This window comes from Lepidochelys kempii, chromosome 20 (assembly GCF_965140285.1).
Source record: "Lepidochelys kempii isolate rLepKem1 chromosome 20, rLepKem1.hap1, whole genome shotgun sequence".
NCBI lineage: Eukaryota > Metazoa > Chordata > Testudines > Cheloniidae > Lepidochelys > Lepidochelys kempii.
In genome coordinates this window covers 23,224,586-23,241,939 of record NC_136399.1, presented here as the reverse complement: position 1 = coordinate 23,241,939, position 17,354 = coordinate 23,224,586, and the positions used below count along the sequence as shown (strand labels likewise).

Below are 17,354 nucleotides of genomic sequence, written 5' to 3'. Positions count from 1 at the left end.
CGGCCCCAAAGCTGCAGGCTTAACTGAAAACAGCTTAGCAGGTTACCTGCTTCCAGCACCCAGACACCCAGTTCCCAGTGGGATCCAAACTCCAAATAAATCCATTTTATTATGTATAAAGCTTATACAGGGTAAACTCATAAATTGTCCGCCCTCTGTAACACTGATAGAGAGATATAAACAGCTCCAGGCATTAATCACTTACTCTGGGTTTATCAATAAACAAAAGTGATTTCGTTAAGTATAAAAAGTAGGATTTAAGTGTTTTCAAGTAATAACAGACAGAACAAAGTAAGTCACCAAGCAAAATAAAGCAAAAACACGCAAGTCTAAGCCTAACACATTAAGAAACTGATTACTGGTAAAATCTCACCCTCAGAGATGTTCCAATAAGCTTCTGTCATAAATATAAAGAGAAGGCTAGCAACCTCTATGTATGCAGTAACATAAAATCCCTCCTGGCCAGATGTACTGAATCACTTTACCTGTTAGGGGTTAAGAAGCTTGGATAACCTGGTTGGCATCTGACCAAAAGGACCAATAAGGAAAGAAGATACTTTCAAATCTGAGGGCGGGCGGGGGGAGAGGGGTTTTTTTTTTGTGCTCTCTTTGTTTGTTGCCCCTCTGGATGGAGAGAGAGACCAGACAGGTAAAACATCTCCTGAAAACATACTTGAAATGCTCCATATAAGATTACAAAAATTGTAAGTAAGGGCAAGGAAATGCATTAGATTATCTTTTGTTTTAGCTTGTGAATTTTCCCTATGCTAAGAGGTAATTTCATTCCTATTTTGTAACTGGGAAGCAGAGTCAGAGGGGAATCTTCTGTGTTTTAAATCTTTTATTTACCCTGTAAATTTATCTTCCATCCTGATTTTGCAGGTGTGATTTTTTTTTTTTTTTATAAATAAAATTCTTCTTTTAAGAACCTGATTGATTTTTAGTGTCCTAAAAACCCAGCAGTTTGGTCTATGCTCACATTTTAACCAATTGGTTAGTATATTATTCTCAAGCCTCCCCAGGAAAGGGGGTGAAGGGGCTTGGGGGAATATTTTGGGGAAACAGGGACTCCAAGTGACGCTTTTCCTGAATTTTTGTGTGAATCACCTGGTGGTGGCAGCAGTATTGTCCAAGGACAAGGAAAGGATTTGTGCCTTGGGGAAGTTTTTAACCTAAGCTGGTAGAAATAAGCTTAAGGGGTCTTTCATGTGAGTCCCCACATCTGTACCCCAGAGTTCAGAGTGAGGAGGGAACCCTGAGAGCTTCTTTCACAGACTATACTCCTTCCTAGTCTAGGCCCAATCCTTTCCCCGGTACAGCCCTTGTTAGTTCCAGCAGACATCTTAGGTGGAAAACAGGGGTGTTCTTATGATTGGGACCCCCTTTGTTCTGTTCCACCCCCTTATATAGCTTTAGCACAAGGCGGGAATCTTTTGTCTCCCTGGATCCCCACCCCTCCTTCTAAATGGAAAAGCACCAGGTTTAAGATAGGTTCCAGTGTCATGTGACCTTGTCACATGTCCTGTGAGACCTCATTCTTCATTACCCATGTCAGGTACACAGGAAGGCATGCAGGTAAATAAACATTTACAACCAATTGTCCTAGTCACTGGGAGCCATCAAGATTCTAAGCCACCATTAATGGCCCACATAATTACGATAGGACCTCAGAGTTATACTTTATATTTCTAGTTTTAGATACAAGAATGATAAATACATACAAATAGGATGACCACACTCAGTATATTATAAGCATTGTAATAATACCTTACAAGAGACCTTTTGCATGAAGCATATTCCAGTTACATTATATTCACACTCATAAGCATATTTCCATAAAACATTATGGAGTGCAATGCCAGAGAGGGGACTGGGCTTGTTTAGTCTGCAGCAGAGAAGAGTGAGGGGGGATTTGATAGCAGTCTTCAACTACCTGAAGGGGGGTTCCAAAGAGGATGGAGCTCGACTGTTCTCAGTGGTCGCAGATGACAGAACAAGAAGCAGTGGTCTCAAGTTGCAGTGGGGGAGGTCTACGCTGGATATTAGGAAACACTATTTCACTAGGAGGATGGTGAAGCACTGGAATGGGTTACCTAGGGAGGTCATGGAATCTCCATCCTTCGAGATTTTTAAGGCCCGGCTTGACAAAGCCCTGGCTGGGATGATTTAGTTGGTGTTGGTCCTGCTTTGAGCAGGGGATTGGACTAGATGACCTCCTGAGGTCTCTTCCAACCCTGATATTCTATGATGCTATAATAAGACCAACTCCCCCCACCCTCCATGTCCCACTTTCAGTTCCTGAATAGATAAAATTGCAACTTCCCCTGTTGTTTCCTGTCCATTGCAGGGGTGTTATTTGGGTACACTGATAATAAACACGTAGTAGATGCCCAGAGACCATCCTGCGCAGAGGAAGAAGAAATGTCACAAGATAAGGGGCGCTGAGCTAAAGCCTCCAGAAAAGAAGCCCCAGTAAAATCTGTGTCATTCAGCAAACTTCCTCTGAGAAAGATCACAACAGGACAAAGTAGGGCAGTTTTCTTGTCTGGTAAGAGAAGGCAGTGGCATAATGAAGAAGCAGCTTATCACCCACCTTGTAGGTAAGTTTGTAAGGAATTGTGTTATTTTCTTCCAATGGGGGCTTGGCAAAAAACAAACAAACTTAACTGAAGCTCTTTGGGGCAGGGACGGTTTTTTTGATCTGTGTTTATACAGCACCTAGTACTGCCCAGAATCTGCCCAGAAACTAGCACTATGTGGGCAGAGGGTGCCATCTGGGTATTATTCTGACCAGGTGTGTGTGTACGTTAATGTTAGGCATGGAATTAGCCTAGCTGCAGGGGGAGTGGCAGCCAAGAAACTGGGAGAGACTCAGAGAAAGAGGAAGAAAGCCAAACAGGAGCTGTAGACACGGGTTTGAATGACCCTGGGAGAAGACCAGAGAGAAATTTTGGGTTTGGTGATGGCTAAAGAGGCTTGCGACTGTAAGAAAAGAAGGTTACAGAGTGGTAGCCGTGTTAGTCTGTATCAGCGAAAACAACGAGGAGCCCTTGTGGCACCTTAGAGACGAACACATTTATTTGGGCATAAGCTTCCGTGGGCTAAACATCTGATGAAGTGGGTTTTAGTCCATGAAAGCTTATGCCCAAATACATTTGGTAGTCTCTAAGATGCCACAAGGACTCCTCGTTGTTGGTTTTTTTAGGAAAAGAAGCTATCCCTGGTTTTTGGTCCCTCCTGCATTTGGAGAAGCAGGACTTGTAACTAAACCAGATTGGAACAAAGGAAATACCAGACTCCATCATCAGTTTCTACTCCCAGTTGGAACATGCCCAGGGCCCAGAACTTCAACTAGCCGCTCGGGCTGAAAAAGGGCAACAATAATTGTCATTGTGTTGGGATCTTTGAGGGGTCGTAGGGTCTTTCAGTGATGGGCATTCAGCCCAGATCTGTGACTTTTCATATAAATGCTAATTTGATCAATGACCCGGAGAGACACGTAGAATCGTTACTGAGAAAGTCAGCAAAAGACATGCGGATTGGGGAAGTGGTAGTAAGGAAGAGGACAGGTCATGGATACAGAGAGATCTGGATCCCTCGGTAAGCTGGGTGCAATCAGAAAATATGCATTTTGGTGTGATCAAATATATGGACGTACATCTATAAACAAAGAATGTCGGCCATACTTACAGCATGGGGGGCTCCATCCTGAGAAGCAATGACTCAGACAAAGATTTGGGGGTCATGGTGGATAATCAGCAGAACATGAGGTCTCAGTGTGACCTGTGACTAAAAGGGCTAATGTGGTACTGGGATGCATGAAGAGGGGAATCTCCAGTTGGAGAGAGAGGTTATTTTACTCTGTATTTGGCCCTGGTGTGACCCCTGCTGGAATCCTGTGTCCAGTTTTGGGGTCCACAATTCAAGAAGGGTGTCGAAAAAATTGGAAAGGTTTCAGAGAAGAACCACGAGCATGATTAAAAGATTGGAAAACTTGCCTTATAGTGATAGACTCAGGAGCTCAATCTATTTAGCTTAACAAAGAGAAGGTTAAAGGGTGACCTGATCCCAGTCTATAAGTACTGACATGGGAAATAAATATTTGATCATGGGCTTTTCAGTCTAGCGGACAAAGGTCTAACAAGATCCAATGGCTGGAAGTTGAAGCTAGACAAATTCATCCTGACATAAGGTACAATTTTTAACAGTGAGGCCAATTAACCATCGGAGCAACCTGCCAAGGGTCATGGTGGATTCTCCAGCACTAGAAATCTTTAAATCAAGGTTGGATGTTTTTCTAAAAGATCTGCTGTTGTTCAAACAAGAATTAATTCAGGGAAGTTCTATAGCCTGTATCACACAGGAAGTCAGATTAGATGTTCACAGTTGCCTCCAGATCTATTAATACACCGGTGGCTGGCCACGCTGGGTATCCTTGGGTGTTTTTATTATTAATCACAAATGGCTAATAATGAAGGATTCATTGGTGTTTGCAGTGTGTGGACGTGATTATTAGTGGTTTGTTATTAATTGTTGTACATTGATTATGAATGATTGGTCTTGGGTGGCTGTTGTTAATCAATAATATATTAAGGTTATTGTCACGGCCCTGTGTGTAGCTAAATAGCTAGGTGCTGTGTGTAGCTAAATAGCAAAAGACACTTCCTGCCCTAAAATTCTTAGTCTCTTTAAGCCCTGATTCTGCAAGGAGCCCCCTACAGAGTCCCCCTGACTTTAACAGGCATGGGGGAGCTGCTTGGGTGAAGATCATTGGAGGATCAGGGCCTTATCTTAAGAGAAGGTGGGTAAAGGGAACTGAGCGGAAGGGTGGGGCCGGAGGACAGATAAGAGTGACACAAGCGTGAGGGGTTGTGCTCATGGCTTTCTAGGCATAAGGTATTTGTTTGTTAATGGGGAGAAGCAAATCACCAGTCTCAGCTGAGCACCGGCGTAGTCCTTGGCCACTGGGAGTGTCACCAGTATGGGTGCCGAGCGCAGCCAAGCAGGCCTAAGTGCTTTTGATGAGCTGGGTCCCTGGGCCTTAACTGTAAGACCCCCGTTCATCTCAGTGCCAGGACTGTAGACAGGTGTACCCGAGAGCAGACCCGCCCACAGAGCCTGGTGGTGACTTACAATGCTACTTGAAGCACCCAGTTAATGAATGGAGGGTCGAGTCAGTGAGGCTGCTTCAGGGCAGAGGGCTGGAAGGGACCTCCTAGGTCACCCAGTCCAGTCTGGGGCATAGCCAGAGGTGGACCCCGCCACACCCAGTTAGCACCTCGGTCCACCCAGATCCGAGCCTGTGAATGCAGAAGCTGAGAGCGGCATGGGTGTGGATCAGGAGCTCCTGGCTGAAGGCTCTTGGCCTGTCTGAGGAGCAACACAGCCAGCAGGGAGCGGTGCAGGCAGGCCAGCCGCTGCCCCCACACAGGTGCCAATTGGCCCCCCGGGTTAACCCATGCCTGCCTATGGGGTTGTGGGAATCGATCCTCTCCACTGACCAGCCCAGCCCCCCGGCTCCCTGCACTCAAATCCTTGCCCTGCCCCCAGCCCCCTTCCAATCCTGCCCCCAGCAATCAAATATAACACGCAGTAACATCATAACATGCCGTATATAGGATTTGCTGTGACGTCAGATCTTTGGTCGTTGCCCAGCCGCCACGAACGGTGGCCCCCCCATTTCCGCCCTGCGTTTTCTCTCCGAGCGGCCAAGATTCTCTCCACAAAGCTGAGGGTGGGGGAAGCAAGGGGGTGCCTGACACCCAGGGGTGAGAGAGGTAAGAGCTTTCCAAGCAAGCTGGCCAAGATTCAAACTGTTTGTGGAAGATAAAGATGGGAGAGGGGAGAATCCGGGGGCGGCAGGGCCCAGCCTCACCTGAGACTGAGCAGCTGGGGATCAGGTGGTTATAAAACCCAGTGAGTGGCTCACCTGGGGTTGGCTGGAGAATTGCAGGGAGCAGGAGGTCTGGGGGAAGTGAAGGGAAGTGAAGGGAACCCCTTGGGTCAGGGGAAGGGATGGTTTGCAGCGGTCCAGTCCCCCGCGATCACACACAATCCTGCCATATAACCCTGTGTATAAATGTATCCAGCCGCACCTTACACCACTAGAGCCATTGGGAGGCTGATCCAGAACCTCCCTCCTCTGCCAGCTAAAAACCTTCTTGTATTTTCTAGCCTGCAACTTCCCAGCCCCCTTGGATCCATAGGCGGCGAGTTATATGGGCCCATGGTGCCCGTGCTCCATCAATATTTAGGAACGGGGGCCCGCTCCACCAATGTTTGGGCTTACCGCGCTTTGGGGGGTCCCATGCATCAAGGGGACGCGGAGTCCAGGCCGGCCTGGGGGGTTAGCAGAGAGCCCGGTGCGGGCAGCAGTGAGTGACCCAGCCCCAGCCTGCCCCGCCCTGCCCCACCCCCATTTCAAGGGGGCTGGGAAGGTTCAGGCTAGAAAATACAAGAAGGTTTTTAACTGGCAGAGGAGGGAGGTTCTGGATCAGCCTCTCAATGGGACTAGTCGTCTGTCCAATGGACGTTCTGGGCACCACCAAAAATTATACAAACCTGGTGCCCAGGCTTGGATCCAAAATGCAAGCTGCCTCGTGTAACCGGCCGCAGTGCGCTGGGCTGCAAATGCCAAGTTCCTCTGCTCGTATTGTGCCCGGCACGGTCCTTTGTGGGGAAATGAGGATCAGGCCAATGGGTTTTTTTGAAAGTTTGGTCCCTTTTCTTTTTTAAATCAAATGGCCTCACATGCCTCGGCCTCTCTGAGTTCCCGGTCAGAGGAGAGAGCGTCAAAATAATCCCTTTGTGTGGGGGCAGTCTTCAGTGCAAGTGACAGCAGGAATCGTCTGAGGTTTCCACCTGCCTTCCCAGCTCCAGAGGGGTTTAGACCGAGCCGCCGGGCTTCTGGTTGTCCCAGCCAAGGGGCGTTTCTGAACCTCTGGGGGCTCAGCTGTCCCTGGAGTTGGGTAGCGAGCACCGCTTTCGAGGTTACATCGCCAAGCAGCGGGGACACTGGAACGGTGGGAGGAGCGAGTGCCTGCGAACTTCTCTCTCGTGAAGGGGCCCACAGAATGAGCTGAACTCGTGTATCCTTTCGTGGTGCTTACTCAGGCTAAACTCCGGCTGGGTCTGAGGGCCAGATCCTCAGCTGCTCACGGCAGTCAAGAGTGCCACGCTGATTTACACCGCCCCGGGATTGGTTCCTGAGTTGAATACCTTGGGATCTGGCCCATCGAAAACCTGTTACTCTGATAGGTTACGTTCCAGTCGTGCTTAGGGGTCTCAGCTATGATCAGCAATGTGAAGACAGAGGCTGCTCTGAAGAGTTTATAATCAAAATGGAAAAGCCAGACCCAGGGGAAACAGAGAGGACGAGCAACTTGGCTGAGGTCAACTAGCAAAGCCAGGAAGAGAACCAACCAACCACCCTTCCCTGAGACCCACTGCTCTACCCACTAGGCCACCCACCCTCTTACTGGGTAACAGCACTAAAATCCAGTGAAATAAGAGCCTCCTTGGTTGTTTCTCCTCTTTCAGGCTTTTGCTGGCTCATCTGCTTCAAGGGGACTCAGCATTTCTCCAGCGCTGGTAAGTTAATGCCTAGAAACCTGCACAAAATCTCCAGATCTGAACCCCGCAGTGTCCTGCAGCTGGAGGGGGGCTTTGAACGGGCAAAGAACTTTCCATCCCATTTCCTCCTCCCCTTTCCCCACCTTTCTGTGTATTTTCTTTTTCATTCCCTTCTGCTCTCTTGCGCTGTGTCCCCGCTTGCCACAAAGCCACCTTCTCCGCTGGCAGCTAAACAGGGCTGCGCTTTAATTCAATGCCCAGCCCTGGTTCCTTCTTCATTTCCCAGTGAACAGGTGCGACGATCCAATGCTGTGCCCTGATTATGCAACGTGCATCAATGCTCGTCAGGGCTACTACTGCACCTGCCAACGTGGGTTTGTATCCACTTCGGGGGCCACGGAGTTCACCGATCCAGCCGTCCGCTGCAATGGTGAGTGTGAGCCCTAGAGCTAAGGGACGGGGAGCTCTGTACTGGGGAGACTGCCATGGCGTAGCTCTGGATCGTGTGATGAAGATAATACATCAGGTACTAGAGAAAAGAGTATCGGGGACTGGAAAGCACGATGCGGTGACTAAGAGAGCCAGGCTAGGCCAATACATGGCAAAGGAGATTTAATGACTTGACTTCCCGCAATCTGGCCATCAGCAACCCCAGGAACGGCCAGTCACACTGGGAAAGAGCAATGGAAGTTAGACGGTGGAAACTGCACACAGCCGTGGGTGGGGAAGCTGAGCAACCCAGACTGCGGCCAACTGGGACTGGAGAGCGGGTGGATCACTCGGTCACTGCCCTGTTCTCATCATTCCCTCTGAAGCACCTGGCACCGGCCACTGTTGGAAGACAGGGTACTGGGCTAGATGGACCATTGGTCTGACCCAGTCTGGCTGTTCTTGTGGTCTTAATCCAAGGTGTAGGAGGAGTTCTCCCCACCCTCACCCTGATTTAAATCAAATCCACCCTGGAGGGGGGATCAGGCATGGGGAGGAGGCTGGGACAGGCTGGGCAAGGAGACGGGGACTGGGATGAGAAACCTGAGGAGTGCAGAATGGGATGGGGCCAAGGAGCCAGAACTGGGGAAAAGACAGAACTGCCACAAGGACAGATTGGAGGGGATGGGGTGGAAGGAGCCGAGCTTGGGGGAATGGGCGGATGGGTCTGCACCCACTAGACCATGCTCCCTCCAGAGCCTGGAATGGAGGCCAAGATTGCAGAGTCTCCCCATTCCTCTGCTGTCAGCAGGGATCTGGGGAACTCCCCGGCAAAGTGCCCCCTCCCTCGCATAGATACTGACAAGCTGCTGCGGCTCTTGGTTTCTCCCTCAGCTCAAGTGCCTGAGGCCTGTGCAATGGATGTTAAGGGTCCAGCTCGGCTGCTGACCCATGTGGCTCTTCGTACGATGCCACGTGATGGGTTTTTTCAGTTTGCTTTTGGAAAAAACCTAGGAAAATACATGCACCAAAACCGCCTTTGTTAAAAGACCGTTCTCAAGCAGTGGTCCCCAAACTTTTCAGGGTCATGTCCCTCTCTCACCCCTGTCCACCCCACCTCCCCTCCAGCAGCCGGAGGGAGGCGGCGGCTCCCAGGGTGAGGGGGTACACGGACAGGAGTAAGGGGGCCAAGGCTGGCGCTGCGGCCGGGTGCAGAGCTGGCCCCCCCAAACGTTCCCCCGTGCCCTCCTAGGGGGCGCACCCCACAGTGTGGGGACCACTGTTCTAAAGGTTGCCAGATAACCACTCAGAAGTGAGGAAATGCCAGAAGACAAGAGTTCTCTCTCCTCTTGTGCGTGTGCATTATGCCATAGGCTTTCATTACATGGCCACATTGAGTGCAGGGCTAGATCTGCTCTGGGGGCGAGTCAGGGCTGGGTAGGGAGGGGATTTGTTATCTGCAGGCCCCCAGACTTCCGGTGTAGTGCTGGGCAAGTCACTAGCTGTGTGTTGACTTGAGGCCCCGGGGCCTGATCTTCAGACGGGCTGAGCACTCACGGCTGCGAGTGAGATCAAGGGGAGCTGGGCTCTGCACATGCAACAGGCTACAGAAGGCTACGGGAGCTGAGCCAGCAGGTCCCGTGTGCCTCAAATGCAGTTCCCCGAATTACTGCTTTGGACCTTACTCTCTCGGGGCCTCAATTCCCCATCTGAAAAATGGGTATAATAGCCCCTCCCCTCGCAGTGATATCGGAGGATCAGCTCCCTCGATACGCAGCCTCCGTTCCTACGCTCCCCACCTCCAGCTTTTCCTTTCCTGGTGTCAGGGGAGGGGGCTGGAGGCCTGTCCTTGCTTCTTCATCAGATGCCTTCAGAAGCGAGCCCAGCTGCCTTGATCCTACCTCCTCACCCACCTATTCTACTAGGCCCACTCTTCCTCATGTGCGGTCGGCTTAAAGAATGAATATGAATCATAGAATCATAGAATATCAGGGTTGGAAGGGACCTCAGGAGGTCATCTAGTCCAACCCCCTGCTCAAAGCAGGACCAATCCCCAATTAAATCATCCTAGCCAGGGCTTTGTCAAGCCTGACCTTAAAAACTTCTAAGGAAGGAGATTCTACCACCTCCCTAGGTAACGCATTCCAGTGTTTCACCACCCTTCTAGTGAAAAAGTTTTTCCTAATATCCAACCTAAACCTCCCCCACTGCAACTTGAGACCATTACTCCTTGTCCTGTCATCTTCTACCACTGAGAATAGTCTAGAACCATCCTCTCTGGAACCACCTCTCAGGTAGTTGAAAGCAGCTATCAAATCCCCCCTCATTCTTCTCTTCTGCAGACTAAACAATCCCAGCTCCCTCAGCCTCTCCTCATAAGTCATGTGTTACAGACCCCTAATCATTTTTGTTGCCCTCCGCTGGACTCTCTCCAATTTGTCCACATCCTTTTTGTAGTGTGGGGCCCAAAACTGGACACAGGACTCCAGATGAGGCCTCACCAATGTCGAATAGAGGGGGACGATCACGTCCCTCGATCTGCTCGCTATGCCCCTACTTATACATCCCAAAATGCCATTGGCCTTCTTGGCAACAAGGGCACACTGTTGACTCATATCCAGCTTCTCGTCCACTGTCACCCCAGGTCCTTTTCTGCAGAACTGCTGCCTAGCCATTCGGTCCCTAGTCTGTAGCGGTGCATGGGATTCTTCCGTCCGAAGTGCACATTGAAGCACATTGAAGATGTAAGACAAAGGGTGCAAAGGCTTATTAATTCATTAAATTGTTTCTTCGTCATTTCCCAGCTGATGCGTGTGCAGCTTCATCTGTCTGTCCGGCTTTTGCAACCTGTGAAAACATCCCTGGGAGCCACCGCTGCGCCTGCAAACGTGGGTTTGCATCTAGCTCTGGGGAGCAGTACTTCACTGATCGAAAAGTGAAGTGCAAAGGTGAGTGTGAGCTCGGAGAAGGGGAGCCGTGCATTGGGGACACTGTTATGTAGCTTGCACGAGTGTCACCGGGAGTGGCTCTTCCACTTGCAGGGAAGGTTCGGTATTGAGTACTTCGCTGACTAGAAAGCATGATGCAGTGACTAAGAAAGCAAGGAAGGGATATATGTGGCCAAGGAGATTCAGTGACTTGGCTCCCCCCGCCTGTCAATCTGTCCCTCTCCAAACCATGGGACAGCCAATAAAATGGAAAAGCCATAGTGAGTCTGCACGCAGCCCTGGAGCAGGGCAGGGTGGCATGGGGATGGTGGCTGAATTCCTCCCGGAGCAGCCCAGGGTGTAGAAAGAGTCCCCTCCAGCCCTGATTCCATTCCTTGCATGGAGGGGAGGAGCATATAATGGCCCCACCTCCTTCCCACACACTTTTGGGACACCATGATCCACCAGGAGGAATATGGAGGAAAGCATGATCCTCGCAGAGGCCCGCAGGGAGGTTCCTTGTGAGCTCCCTCCTCCTATGCACCCATATCCGGGCCACATACAATCCAGCCCCTAAAATGGATAAAAGAAAACTGTTTTTCTTTTTACATGATGCAGTATTAACCTGTGAAACTCCCTGCCACCGTATCCCATGGAGGCTGCAAATTTATCAGGTTTTGAAGAAGGATTAGAGTGTGATATAAATAATGAGAACACCTGAAATGATCGTCAAAAGCATCTAGTACCCGCCACTGCTGAAAGCAGGACTCCAGGCTAGATAGGTCGTGGTCTGAGCCAGTTCTGGCACAGAGCAGAGCGATCGATCCAAGGGGCCACTGAGGCTGGTGGAAAGATTCCCACTGACTCCAATGGGCTTTGGATCAGGGTGTGGGTGGACAGGGGCAGTAAAAACCCTGGTGTCCTAGCATCGCTCAGTCCAACGTGGATTCCCTCCCCTAGATATTGACGAATGTTCCCAGGACCCATCGCCCTGCGGCCCCAGCTCCGTCTGCACCAACACCCTGGGCAGTTACGCCTGCACGTGTCCCCCAGGCTACCTCCCCCCCAGCCAGCCTGGCATCCCGTTCAGCTGCACAGGTAAGCGTCCCGTGGGGGGGCTGTGGGTGGAGCTCTGGGGGTGGGAGGCTGAGGCCGGCTCTCCGGTCGTCCCGCAGACGAGAGCGAGGGTCTGAGCGGCTCCCGCTGCCCACCCTGGAGTGCGACTGTCTCCAGAGCCCTGGGAACTGGGGCAAGCTGGCTGTGTCTTTACGGCTGGCTCAACAGGTTTGCTCAGTGGGTCGGGCGGCTGCCCGGGAATGAGGAGACGGGAGTTCCAGTCCCGGCGCTGCCCTGACCTACGGAGTCTCTGCCCCTCTCCTGGCCTCTGCCCCCCTCCCGCACTTTGTCTTGTTGGACTGTGCAGCGCCTAGCGCAATGGGGCCTCTAAGTGCTACCATAATACCTGTAATAAACACACAGACTAATTCCAAGTCATCTCCTGGCAGATGTGGATGAATGTGCCCGAAACCCTGCAATCTGCGGGCCGAATGCCTCCTGCCTCAACACACCTGGGAGCTACACCTGCCAGTGCTCACCAGGGCACCGTCGGTCTACGCCAGGGCCGTGGGTACCCGGAACAACCCTCTGCACAGGTGACCATCCAAGCAACCTTCCCTGGCCTCTCGCCCTAGCCCTTGCCCCCGAGAAGGACAAAATCTGAGCCCCCACCCTGGTTTGAAACAGCTTCTCTGCCCAGTCAGGGTGGGCTTCTCTAGGGGGACATGGATATTCCTGGGGCCAGAGAGTGTCTGTCCAGCTCACAGGTGACGGCTAAACTGTATTATCATGTTCAGCACCAGGTGGCCCCGTGCATAACGTACTTGGCCAGAGCCGGGACCAGCTTTCGCTGGCTGTGTGTTAAAGCACCAAGGGGAACAGTCTCTGGTCTCTCTCTGGGATGGAGCCAGTCCACGGTGGGTACAGGAACCTGACCTGGGTGCCTCAGTCCGGCAACCTGCTGTGACCAGATACTCAAGGGGGAGAGCCAGGTTCCAGGCCCCTGGTTGCAATGACTGTGTTCCCCAACCGGAGAGCTTGAGAGAAACCAGCCGTGTAGCCTAGTGGTTAGGGTTCTCTCCGGGGAGACTGGGAGACCCAGGGTTGTAGATCAGGCAGAGAGGTTGAAATTGACCCTTCATGTCCCGTATCTCTGGTGCACGCGCTACCCACTGGGCTATCGGTTCCAAAGGATTTTGGGGGAGGCGGTATCACCCCCGTCCACTTCTCCTTGAAAAAGGGTGACCAGACTCCCGGATGTGAATCCTGACTCCCCCTCCCTCCGCCCCTCCTTGCTCCAGTTACCCAACCTGACTCTCCTCCCAAAGCTGAGGAGAGAACCCAGGCATCCTGGCTCCCGCTTCTCAGGCCACTAGCACCCGCTGCCTCTTGGGAATGGGCAGCATTTTGCAAACCTGTTGGGAACCATATTCCTGGCACGGTGCCCCCTCCGATGCCAGCTGCTGGGACCTGCCGTCTTTCCCCCTGCTCCTCCCATCAAGGGAAGGCTCCGTTGTGCAGAGCTGGACCCATAGCTCCTTCCCCTGTCACAGATGTCGACGAGTGTCTGGATCTGGCCTCGTGCCCTGCGTCCGCCACCTGCACCAACACCCCAGGAAGCCACTTCTGCACCTGCAATACCGGGTTTGCATCCAGTTCTGGGGAGCAGCGCTTCACCGAGCCAGCAGCGCAGTGCAACGGTGGGTGCTGCTTCTGGCACAGAGCAGAGCGATCGATCCAAGGGGCCACTGAGGCTGGTGGAAAGATTCCCACTGACTCCAATGGGCTTTGGATCAGGGAGTGGGTGGCCTGGGGCAGTAAAAGCCTGGTGTCCTAGCATCGCTCAGTCCAACGTGGATTCCCTCCCCTAGATATTGACGAATGTTCCCGGGACCCATCGCCCTGCGGGCCCAGCTCCGTGTGCACCAACACCCCGGGCAGTTACGCCTGCACGTGTCCCCCAGGCTACCTCCCCCGCAGCCAGCCTGGCATCCCGTTCAGCTGCACAGGTAAGCGTCCCGTGGGGGCCTGAGGGTGCAGCTCTGGGGGTGGGAGGCTGAGGCCGGCTCTCCGGTCGTCCCGCAGACGAGAGCGAGGGTCTGAGCGGCTCCCGCTGCCCACCCTGGAGTGCGACTGTCTCCAGAGCTCTGGGAGCTGGGACAAGCTGGCTGTGTCTTCACGGCTGGCTCAACAGGTTTGCTCAGTGGGTCGGGCGGCTGCCCGGGAATGAGGAGACGGCAGTTCCAGTCCCGGCGCTGCCCTGACCTACGGAGTCTCTGCCCCTCTCCTGGCCTCTGCCCCCCTCCCGCACTTTGTCTTGTTGGACTGTGCAGCGCCTAGCGCAGTGGGGCCTGTAGGTGGTACCGTAATGCATGTAATAAACACACAGACTAATTCCAAGTTATCTGCTGGCAGATGTGGATAAATGTGCCCGAAACCCTGCAATCTGCGGGCCCAATGCCTCCTGCCTCAACACACCTGGGAGCTACACCTGCCAGTGCTCACCAGGGCACCGTCGGTCTACGCCAGGGCCGTGGGTACCCGGAACAACCCTCTGCACAGGTGACCATCCAAGCAACCTTCCCCAGCCTCTCGCCCCCGAGAAGGACAAAATCTGAGCCCCCACCCTGGTTTGAAACAGCTTCTCTGCCCAGTCAGGGTGGGCTTCTCTAGGGGGACATAGATATTCCTGGGGCCAGAGAGTGTCTGTCCAGCTCACAGGTGACGGCTAAACTGTATTATCATGTTCAGCACCGGGTGGCCCCCTGCATAACGTACTTGGCCAGAGCCGGGACCAGCTTTCGCTGGCTGTGTGTTAAAGCACCAAGGGGAACAGTCTCTGGTCTCTCTCTGGGATGGAGCCAGTCCACGGTGGGTACAGGAACCTGACCTGGGTGCCTCAGTCCGGCAACATGCTGTGACCACATACTCAAGGGGGAGAGCCAGGTTCCAGGCCCCTGGTTGCAATGACTGTGTTCCCCAACCGGAGAGCTTGAGAGAAACCAGCCGTGTAGCCTAGTGGTTAGGGTTCTCTCCGGGGAGACTGGGAGACCCAGGGTTGTAGATCAGGCAGAGAGGTTGAAATTGACCCTTCATGTCCCGTATCTCTGGTGCACGCACTACCCACTGGGCTATCGGTTCCAAAGGATTTTGGGGGAGGCGGTATCACCCCCGTCCACTTCTCCTTGAAAAAGGGTGACCAGACTCCTGGATGTGAATCCTGACTCCCCCTCCCTCCGCCCCTCCTTGCTCCAGTTACCCAACCTGACTCTCCTCCCAAAGCTGAGGAGAGAACCCAGGCATCCTGGCTCCCGCTTCTCAGGCCACTAGCACCCGCTGCCTCTTGGGAATGGGAAGTATTTTGCAAACCTGTTGGGAACCATATTCCTGGCACGGTGCCCCCTCCGATGCCAGCTGCTGGGACCTGCCGTCTTTCCCCCTGCTCCTCCCATCAAGGGAAGGCTCCGTTGTGCAGAGCTGGACCCATAGCTCCTTCCCCTGTCACAGATGTCGACGAGTGTCTGGATCTGGCCTCGTGCCCTGCGTCCGCCACCTGCACCAACACCCCAGGAAGCCACTTCTGCACCTGCAATACCGGGTTTGCATCCAGTTCTGGGGAGCAGCGCTTCACCGAGCCAGCAGCGCAGTGCAACGGTGGGTGCTGCTTCTGGCACAGAGCAGAGCGATCGATCCAAGGGGCCACTGAGGCTGGTGGAAAGATTCCCACTGACTCCAATGGGCTTTGGATCAGGGTGTGGGTTGCCTGGGGCAGTAAAAACCCTGGTGTCCTAGCATCGCTCAGTCCAACGTGGATTCCCTCCCCTAGATATTGACGAATGTTCCCGGGACCCATCGCCCTGCGGCCCCAGCTCCGTGTGCACCAACACCCCGGGCAGTTACGCCTGCACGTGTCCCCCAGGCTACCTCCCCCCCAGCCAGCCTGGCCTCCCATTCAGCTGCACAGGTAAGTGTCCCGTGGGGGGCTGTGGGTGGAGCTCTGGGGGTGGGAGGCTGAGGCCGGCTCTCCGGTCGTCCCGCAGACGAGAGCGAGGGTCTGAGCGGCTCCCGCTGCCCACCCTGGAGTGCGACTGTCTCCAGAGCTCTGGGAACTGGGGCAAGCTGGCTGTGTCTTCACGGCTGGCTCAACAGGTTTGCTCAGTGGGTCGGGCGGCTGCCCGGGAATGAGGAGACGGGAGTTCCAGTCCCGGCGCTGCCCTGACCTGCGGCGTCTCTGCCCCTCTCCTGGCCTCTGCCCCCCTCCCGCACTTTGTCTTGTTGGACTGTGCAGTGCCTAGCGCAGTGGGGCCTGTAGGTGGTACCGTAATGCATGTAATAAACACACAGACTAATTCCAAGTTATCTGCTGGCAGATGTGGATGAATGTGCCCGAAACCCTGCAATCTGCGGGCCCAATGCCTCCTGCCTCAACACACCTGGGAGCTACACCTGCCAGTGCTCACCAGGGCACCGTCGGTCTACGCCAGGGCCGTGGGTACCCGGAACAACCCTCTGCACAGGTGACCATCCAAGCAACCTTCCCCGGCCTCTCGCCCCCGAGAAGGACAAAATCTGAGCCCCCACCCTGGTTTGAAACAGCTTCTCTGCCCAGTCAGGGTGGGCTTCTCTAGGGGGACATAGATATTCCTGGGGCCAGAGAGTGTCTGTCCAGCTCACAGGTGACGGCTAAACTGTATTATCATGTTCAGCACCGGGTGGCCCCCTGCATAACGTACTTGGCCAGAGCCGGGACCAGCTTTCGCTGGCTGTGTGTTAAAGCACCAAGGGGAACAGTCTCTGGTCTCTCTCTGGGATGGAGCCAGTCCATGGTGGGTACAGGAACCTGACCTGGGTGCCTCAGCCCAGCAACCTGCTGTGACCAGATACTCAAGGGGGAGAGCCAGGTTCCAGGCCCCTGGTTGCAATGACTATGTTCCCCAACCGGAGAGCTTGAGAGAAACCAGCCATGTAGCCTAGTGGTTGGGGCTCTCTCCAGGGAGATTGGGAGACCCAGGGTTGTACATGAGGCAGACAAGGGGAAATTGACCCTTCGTGTCCCGAATCTCAGGTGCACGTGCTACCCACTGGGCTATCGGTGCCAAGGGGTTTTGTGGGAGGCGGTATCACCCCCGTCCACTTCTCCTTGAAAAAGGGTGACCAGACTCCTGGATGTGAATCCTGACTCTTTGTCCGTCCGCCCTTCCTTGCTCCAGTTACCCAACCTGACTCTCCTCCCAAAGCTGAGGAGAGAACCCAGGCATCCTGGCTCCCGCTTCTCAGGCCACTAGCACCCGCTGCCTCTTGGGAATGGGAAGTATTTTGCAAACCTGTTGGGAACCATATTCCTGGCACGGTGCCCCCTCCGATGCCAGC

At 53.4% G+C, this 17,354-nt stretch overlaps 1 protein-coding gene across 7 annotated transcripts in view; it reads left to right on the top strand.

The window, feature by feature from the left end:
• Positions 1 to 2,372: 2,372 nt before the first annotated feature.
• Positions 2,373 to 17,354, top strand: part of LOC140901111 (uncharacterized) — a 34,753-nt gene continuing 19,771 nt past the window's right edge. For 5 of the 7 annotated variants that reach the window (XM_073319363.2, XM_078849661.1, XM_078849664.1 and 2 more), the window contains exons 1-12: positions 2,373 to 2,600; positions 7,540 to 7,590; positions 7,859 to 8,002; positions 10,806 to 10,949; positions 11,889 to 12,026; positions 12,434 to 12,580; positions 13,538 to 13,684; positions 13,856 to 13,993; positions 14,400 to 14,546; positions 15,492 to 15,638; positions 15,811 to 15,948; positions 16,355 to 16,501. In XM_073319363.2, the coding sequence (XP_073175464.2) occupies positions 2,570 to 2,600; positions 7,540 to 7,590; positions 7,859 to 8,002; positions 10,806 to 10,949; positions 11,889 to 12,026; positions 12,434 to 12,580; positions 13,538 to 13,684; positions 13,856 to 13,993; positions 14,400 to 14,546; positions 15,492 to 15,638; positions 15,811 to 15,948; positions 16,355 to 16,501 (1,519 nt within the window). In that variant the 5' untranslated portion in view covers positions 2,373 to 2,569. The remainder of the gene's footprint in view (positions 2,601 to 7,539; positions 7,591 to 7,858; positions 8,003 to 10,805; positions 10,950 to 11,888; positions 12,027 to 12,433; positions 12,581 to 13,537; positions 13,685 to 13,855; positions 13,994 to 14,399; positions 14,547 to 15,491; positions 15,639 to 15,810; positions 15,949 to 16,354; positions 16,502 to 17,354) is intronic. The other 2 variants (XM_078849663.1, XM_078849662.1) reach the window with 2 other exon arrangements.